The sequence below is a fragment of the Hipposideros armiger genome, unplaced genomic scaffold (assembly GCF_001890085.2).
Source record: "Hipposideros armiger isolate ML-2016 unplaced genomic scaffold, ASM189008v1 scaffold_21, whole genome shotgun sequence".
Taxonomy (NCBI): Eukaryota; Metazoa; Chordata; class Mammalia; order Chiroptera; family Hipposideridae; genus Hipposideros; species Hipposideros armiger.
In genome coordinates this window covers 7,009,863-7,018,501 of record NW_017731371.1, presented here as the reverse complement: position 1 = coordinate 7,018,501, position 8,639 = coordinate 7,009,863, and the positions used below count along the sequence as shown (strand labels likewise).

Genomic DNA, 8,639 nt, shown 5'->3' with positions numbered 1-8,639 from the left:
CAGAGTAAGAAAGCCAGGATGCTCTTTTCTCCTCACTTCCCAATTTTTGATCCCTTCCAGTCTCCTCCGTCCTAGGATGGGGAACCCCGTCTGAGCCCTACACACGCTGCCCCCGCCCCAACTGTGCGGTCCCGGGGATTGGCCCTCCGAGACTTCGACCTTCACCCCATGGCGCACTTGCAGCCCCAGCTGAGTATCAATTGCAACCTGCTTCCCGTGAGCCTCTGCTTCTCGCGACACCGGAGCACTTGCTCCCTACCCAGCAGTCGTCGCGCGGCTCGGCAGAGCGGACACCCCGGACTCCAAGATGGCGTCAGTCGGTTAGTACCGGACTCAGTTAGGGCAGCTAAGTTGGAGGCAGAAGCTGGGGTCCAGGGTCGGGGCTCAGAGACGCACTAGGAAGGGAGGGAGCTGTGGAGCCACCTACATTTTGTTCAGGGTTTTCGCCGCGACCCTACTCAAGTCGCACTGGACCGTTTGTCCAGGGTCCTGCGCCGTTCATCCCTTCTCTGCTCTCTGGGCCACGCCGCCGGGCTGCGGTGGGGAGGGTGTCGGCAGTGGAGCAACGCGCCTCCGGGCTTGGGAGTGCGCCGCTTCGGGACACTCTCCCGCTCCCCATTAAGGAATAGCTGCTCTCGACCCCGCCGCGAGCCAGGCGCATTGTGCTTGAACCGTACCCGCAGATTCTAGCTTTCTTCCCAAAGCCGAAGTTCATATTAAGCTCCAGGAGAAGCTAATGCCTAGGACAGTGCCTGACACCACGAAAGGTTGGACGCATGTATATCGACTATGCGCTGAAGAGGCTTTAAGAGTTGAGGTGACCTATTCAAGGTCACTAGTGAGAGACCTGAGCTTGAATTCAAACCTAGGAGTTTGGGGCCTTGTGGTAAACTGAGCTTGAATCACAAGGATGACCTGAAGACTAGAGGGCTTTTGGGTGACATGTATATATATGTCTCGGACTGTGCACACTTTTTTTTTTTTTTTAAAATATGGAAACCATGTATTAGTCCTGGATCCTCACAGTAGCCTTGTCAGGAAGTCAGTAGCGGGAATGTTGTTGATACCATTTTAAAGATGAGGAAAATAACATCGGGGATGTGTGGCCTGCCTGAGATCGCACAACATAATAGTGGCAGAGTTCTGATTAATCTACGTGTATTTCCCCAGTTTCTGTATTCTTAAACTCAGCCCTGAGAAGTGAAGAGAGGATCAGAAAAGATGAGAATAATGCTTTTTTTCCTGTCTGTAAAAAATGGGCATGAGAATATTTATCCACAGGTGGTTGTATTGTTTAAATAAGAAAAGGAAGCATTGAGACTTGGCATCTTATTTCAGCAGAGGGTTGCGTGAAGAGCACCGTGGACCAAAGATTTAATAACTCAGCACATGTGAGGTACTTGGAACACTGCCTGGCCTACAGATGAGTGCTTGACATCCCAGCTGTCACTCTGACGTTTGGGCATGGTCATATCACATCTGGCCATTCAGTATCACCCTAGTTGAAGGAATTGGAGTCCAGGTCTTTTAAGTACAGATGATCTTTTAGATGGTTTCTATTGCCAGAGAATAAAGCCACTAGTTGATTAGCAAATAAAGTGATGGAAATAGGAATGAATAGCAATAGATGAGATCAGGGGTTGGCAAACTATGGCCAATATGCTGGATTTCCTGCGGCCTGTTTTTGTATGGCCTGTGAGCTAAGGATGGTTTTATGTTTTAAAAAAAAATTGTTAGAAAAAAAGACTGTGTTACAGAGGCCTTGTGTGGCCTGCAAAGCCTAAACTCTACTCTCTGGCCAGCCCCTTGGTTGGATTTAGCACCCAGAAGACACATGGCATTTCCATGCCTCTTCATATAAGTGGACCATGTTGCTTCTTGAAGTCATAAAATCAGGCTAGACCTGTGGTCCTTCTACAATTTCCAATGAAAGCCTGTCATGACCAGTAACTGTGTGTGTGGATGCTCCCACCTTCAGATAGCTCAGTCAGGCAAAAACAAAAATAATAATTCCCATTTACACAGTACCCAGGGCCAAGTACCAAGTACCAGGAAACTGGGGCACAGAGAGGGTAGTAACTTGTCCAAGGGCACACAGCTACAAAATGGCACAAACCCCAGAATACTTGACTCTAGAATCTGCGCCACACTACTGGTGTGAACCAGTGACTGCAGAGGGGTGTGTGCAGTGCTGCAGAGGAGTGTTGAGGGAGCAGGGTTCTAGTATGGCTGCCAAGGACTGAGGCCTTTGTCTTCCACTAAAAGAGAAATTCTTGGAAAAAGTGTAGATAAAATTCTTTTTTTTTATTTTTTTAAAGATTTTATTGGGGAATTCAGGGAGGGGAACAGCGCTGGGCAGTCGGGGGAAGGGGAACAGACAAGTTGCTGTCGTTTTGTTCTTTAGTCTAGTTGTGGAGGACGTTGCTTCACTGGCCCATATTGGTATTNTATATATATATATATATAGTCTCAGGACGTGGACTATAGTGTGGGAGTGGAGTCAAGGGAATTGTAATAGATATGTATGATATGGGGAGGGAAGTGGGTGGCGGATTGGGGGAGGGGGTTGTCACTTTGAGAGGTAAAAAGTATAACTATTGCACTCTGTTGTACAGCTGAAACTAACTTAAAAAATGTTTATTTTACAATAAAAAAATCAACAAACAAAAAAAAGAAAAGAAAAATAAAACAAAATTTTACCTAAAAACGTGATTAAAAATGGGCAACATTTAATGAACTTAAGGAAGCCATCGTTTCTACAATAGGAGACAAATGTCCAGCTCCCAGGGCCCCAAAGAGGACAGGGTGACAGAGGAGGTGAAATATAGGTAGCAGTAGTCAGAGAGAAAACATTTACATAAAAAACAAGTACCAAGGAAAGGGTGTTCTGTATGTAGGAAAAGAAATTAGATGATGGGTATAAAAGCGCTGTTTTATAAAAATAAAAAAAGTAAGAATTCTAAAAGATTTAACGCTTTAAACGATGTGAATGTATAACTTAATTTAAAGTTAACATTTAACAATGAAACATTTAACAGCTCTTTCTGACGACCTTCTCCAGTGCTTGAGTCTCCGTGACCCTGTTCCTCTCAGGAGTTCTCTGCCCTCTGCTCTCACTCCTCTTCCTGCAGGAGCGCCCTTTCTGGCCAGGCCCCAATTTTTTTTAGGAAAATGCTACGACCAGGAGGTCTTGCTTGGTTTGAGGCCCTGGCACCTTCCACAGCTGTGTTGCGTCGAGCCACGTGCACTTCTGGGCTCCATCTGCACTGGTCCTTGAAGCCTGATTCCTGTCCTTCCAGTACCTGCTGCCCATTCCGGGTGTCTGTTGCCCCTCCCAACAGAGCCTGAGGTCTCGGAGTCCTGAACCCCAAGCCGCTGATATCAGGGACTCGCCGTCAAGTGCTCCCTTTCTCGATGGTTCAGTTCCTCCCATCTGAGCATCTGAGTTGTCATTCTGGGTTACTTCATTAACTCGAATGAGGGTGGGGGGCATGGCTGAACGGAGGCTTGTTTACCGTCACCATGGAAACCGCTTTTGCATTTTTGGCGGAGCTTGGGAACTGGCGGGGTCAGGGTCCCGGGACCAGGAGGGGTCTCTCAGGCCTTCTGGCGATTCCAGGATGCTCTTCCGCTTGGCTTCTCTACTCAGTCTCGATCTTGCGCCCCGGACTCTCTAAATCAGCCGGCCTCGGGAGGAAGCGCGGCTATCGGGACCCCGGATTTGGGGATTTCCTCTTCCACCTGACATCGTAACATTTGCCAGTCACTGAGCCGCTGCAACTTCTCCGGAAAATGTGGGACATCTCCCTATTCAGCACGGGAGAGAGAGCAGGCAGGGCGGGGACACGGAGGCAGAAACTGGGAGGGGAAAGATTGTGGTGGAATAGGTCTCTTAGAGGCAGAGGCAAGGACGGGGGAGTTCTAGAGTCTTCAACGGATGGAGTCAAGATGGGGGATGGGGACCGGTGGGTTCCATTGTGATGCGCCTGGAACCTCGACCACCGATTGGCCAGGCTTGTGAAGGGCAACGATAAAAGTTTGGGTGCCAGGCCAGTTACTGGACAGAGAGGGTCTGGGCGCAGAGAGAAGGGTCTCCAGCTCTGGGCCTTCTGCTGATCCCTTCCTTCCAGAAGCCCTTTAAAGCTAATTCTGCTGAGGAATCTGCCTTACCCTGGCCCACTAGCCCGTTTCACGCACAGACTCAGGTCTTGGATTTCCCGCGACCGCCGGTTCCCCCGCCTCCCGTCGCCTTGTCCCCAACTTCTGTCCAGGGCTGGAGTTGCTGCGTCCCGCACTCGACTCTCCAAGTTCCAGTCCTGACTCAGTACCAGGCTACGCGTCCGGCTAACACCTGCACGCAGCTCCCTGCCTCCTGCTCATATCCGTCTGAGGCCACCAGGGGGCGTTGCTGACTGCGGGAAATCAGGCTGGGAATGGGAGTTCAGGGAGCTGATTCCCTGTAGGGTGTGTCAGTGCCTCGATGTGAAGTCCTGAAGGTGAGGGACGATCGCCTTTTCAGTAGAGTAAGGTGTCCCAATGGCGACTTCTGAGCTACTGGAGTATACTCAGTGTTTGAGATTAAATGAACAACAAAAACTGAGTTCAGAAGTCATTCAGTATTGACAATCATTCTGTTTTTATAGTTTATGCAAATGTGTACTGTTTCATGCAATCATTTTTATAGAAAGTACATGATATTGTGCCATGTAAAAAAAAATCCAGGGCCGGCCAAGTGGCTCAGCTGGTTAAGAGTTCCCTTGGGAGCGCCAGCCCTGAGCAGCAGGGCTGCAGTTCTGATCCCACTTGAGGGCCAGTAACGCTCGCCCTCTACAGCTAAGATGGTGAACAACAGCTTGACCTGGAGCTGGACTGCTGTGAGTTGCAGGTGATGGCATAGGCTGCAGCAGGGCTCCAGTGGGCTGCCATAAGCTACCATGTATGGCCGGCAGCCAGCGTGAGCGTCTGGCAGCCGGTGGGAGCTGCTGAGAGACCCAATCACGGGCGACCGATTGCCTCACCCAGGAAGAGCACAATGATCATACCAACATGGGCCAGTGAAGCGACATCCTCCACAACCAGACTGAAGAACAAAAACAGCAATTTGTCTACCTGTCTGTTCCCCTCCCCCCAATTCCCCAATAAAATCTTTAAAAAAAAAATCCAGTATTGTAGATAGCTGCGTGAAGTAAATAGGGGTCATCCTGTCCAGAGCAAGACTAGAATAAAGAATGAGAAATTAGGTCTTGAATAACAGTGTCTAGAAGTAGCTTTGACAGGTGCCAAGAGGCAGCCTTTTGGACCCAGTGTGGATTAAGAATCACCAAAATTTCAGATTATAGCTTAGAAGACAGCCGCAAATATTAAAGGTGTGGAGAGCACAGATTTTTCTGTTCAGGAAACCTGGTAAGCTGGATTCAATGGTTAATGGCTCTGCTAGGGTAAGGTGAATCTATCCTGTGCCAGAATTTCTTCAAGTTTTCCAGGACTCTCTATTACTGTTTTATTCTTAGGAACTTTCCTCTCCATAAAAGTATCAATGAACTGAACATTGGAGCCAGCAGTTGCTAAAAATACCACCATAAATAGGCAAGAAGTACTTACGATATTGTCAGAATATTAATGGAAGTCAAAGCAGAAACTTTTTTAAAAAAACACACAAAAGGCTCTTCAAAGGAAGTTATTCCAGATAATGAAGAATGGGAGGAAAATGAGCACAGACAATCAAATGTGGTGAGGTTGTATAAAGAAATAATTTAAGAATAGAGGAAGAAAAAACAGAGAACAGATTGCTCCTACAAAACCCAGACAAGTAACTCGGTAAGAAAACCATGGCTACTACCTTGCAGCTCAGGTTCTTTCTAGAGAGTTGATATCAACTGCAACCTGTGGCTGGAGCTTGATGATGTTTTTTAAAAAGGCACTTTTAGAACAGTTTTAGGTTTAGAACAAAATTGAGAGGAAGGTACAGAGATTCCCAAATATACCCCCTGTCCCCACTCATGCACAGCCCCCACCATCATCAACATCACTCACCAGAGTGGAACATTTGTTACCAAGAGTAAATCTACAATGACACATCATAATCACCTATAGGTCATAGTTTACCTCTGAGTTCACAATTGGTGTATATTCTATGGGTTTGGACAAATGTATAATGACATATATTCATCTTTATAATATGATACAGAGTAATTTCTGTGCCCTTAAAATTCTCTGTGCTCTTCCTATTTATCTATTCCCCGTCCCTGGCAATCACTGGAAAATCCCATAGTTTTTCCTCTTCCAGAATTTCATATAGTTCGAATCACAGTATGTAGCCTTTTCAGATTGGCTTCTTTCACATGTATTTAAGGTTCCTCTATGTCTTTTCATGGCTTAAAAACTCATTTCTTTTTAGTGCTGAATAATATTCCATTGTCTAGATGTGTACCACATTTTAGTTATCTATTCACTTACTGAAGGATATCTTAGTTGCTTCCAAGTTTTGGCAATTATGAAAAAAGTGCTGTAAACATCCACGTGCAGGTTTTTGTGTGGATATGTTTTCAAATCCTTTGGGTAAATACCAAGGAGTGTGACTGGATCACATGGATCCTACGGTAAGAGTATTTTAGTTTTGTAAGAAACAACCCAACTGTATCATTTTTCATTCCCACCAGCAATATATGAGAGTTCCTGTTACCCTAACGCTGAGCCTCAAGACCAGGGAGTGTAATTATCCCTCCATTGTCCCTGCTTCCCTCTAAGGATTAATGGTTAGGGCTTAGAAACCATGGGTCTTGAGGACACCCATGCATGGTTAGCCTGGGATTTGTTTGGACTCTTGGTTTTCACATAGCCACAGATCCTTCTGATTTTCACATTTGGGCTCTTTCTTGATGAGGGAAGAAAACTGTACAGTCTTCAAAGTGCTCAGAGGCAGGCAGCTCTAACCAAGCCTGCCCCTGCTGCTGTCTGCTGGTGTCTGCTGGCTGTGACCGCACTCCACTGTGGCCTCAAAGGGGCCAGCAGTTGTCCCTGCGAATAAATCCCCAAATGTGATTCTAACTTGTGTATGAGCCCATTACATCTTTCAAATGCAAACCAACAACTCCAGGCCCCCTTCTCTAACCACTCTAGCACCTACACACTAGAGCCCCTGAAATTATTCAAATTTGCCAATCCTAAACCTGTTAATGCTGCCTCACCCATTCTGTCCCAAGGAAACCACAATAAAGGCTCTTGTCCACATTTTCCTCCCCCTCCCTCTGCCTTCTGAACCACCTGGGGCTTCCCATGTGCTCTGCCTTTTCAATGGCAATCAATTCCTGATCTGTTGACTCACCATACCTGAATCATAATAAAACCTACATTTTAAAACATGGAATAGCTAATAGGTAGTCACTGGCCACCTTAATTAATCAAAATTAAATAAATAGTACTCACAAGTCATATGTGGCTGGTGGCTATTGAATTGGACAGTGCAGACATAAACCACTTCCATCACCACAGAACTTTCTATGGGACATTGCCAGCCTAGTTGTTCCCTTTCAGAGAGGGTTCTACCCCCCATTTTCTCCCAGGCCAAAAAACTGGTGGTCTGCTTTACCCCTTCCCACCACCGCCTATCAAACACAGTCTACCCCCAAGCCCTGAGGATCTGCTGTCCCTTGAATGTGTCTGTCCACTGCTGTCCATTGCTTCCCTTCTCCCTTCTGCAAACAAGCCAACATGCCCCATCTACTTGACGCCTCCCCTGACACCCACTTGGCTCATTCTGCACTCCCATCACAGTGCCACCAGCCTTTGCCACGTGTCACCAATAGGAAGGCCTGCTCAGTGATCCTGTTTAAAACCTCTGGCGCTCCGTATCCTTCCCAGCTTTAGTTTTCTCCACTCATCGTCATCAGATAAAATGGAGAGGACATGACCATTTCCCATATATCACTCAGGTTACCTTCTTTGGAGCAGAAGATGGCTTTGCGCTTCAGGCACCTTTGGGGATGAAGTCATGTGACCAATTTGGGCCAATGAGTATGTGTAGAAGTACCTGTGCACCTCTAGGCCAGGATGTTGACAAGCAGGATGAGTCTCTAAACTGAGCCAAATGATTGAGATGGTGGCTGCTGGTTAACTTGCATCCCTGAGTAAATACAAGTACAGTCCCTTGACTACCTGTGATGGGCTTGTAGGGTCTGTAAAATATAACCTGTCGGGCCAGCCGAGTGGCTCAGTTGGTTAAGAGCACGAGCTCTGGGCAACAGGTTCGCAGGTTCAATTCCCACATTGGCCAGTGAGCTGCGCCCGAGCTGAGCTGCCAACAGGTGGCAGGATAGCTCAGCTGGTTGAAACCACGTGCTCCTAACAACAAGGTTGCCAGTTCAACTTTCGCATGGGATAGTGGGCTATGCCCACCCGTAACTAAGATTGAACACCACACCTTGAGCTGAGCTGCCCTGAGCTGCCCTGAGCTGCCCATGGGTGACTGGATGGCTCAGTGGTTAGAGCGCATGCTCTTAGTAACAAGGTTTCCAGTTTGACCTCCACATAGGATGGTGGGCTATGCACACCCACAACTAAGACTGAACATGGCATCTTTAACTTAGCGGCCGCTAGCTGCCCATGGGCGGCCAGATGGCAACTGGACTTAGAGCTGAGCT

At 47.4% G+C, this 8,639-nt stretch overlaps 1 protein-coding gene across 1 annotated transcript in view; it reads left to right on the top strand.

The window, feature by feature from the left end:
• The first annotated feature begins 213 nt into the window (after nt 1–213).
• ATP5MF (ATP synthase membrane subunit f) overlaps nt 214–8,639 on the top strand; it is an 18,597-nt gene continuing 10,171 nt past the window's right edge. Inside the window, exon 1 of the mRNA XM_019635345.1 lies at nt 214–320. Coding sequence (XP_019490890.1) covers nt 308–320 — 13 coding nt within the window. The 5' untranslated portion in view covers nt 214–307. The remainder of the gene's footprint in view (nt 321–8,639) is intronic.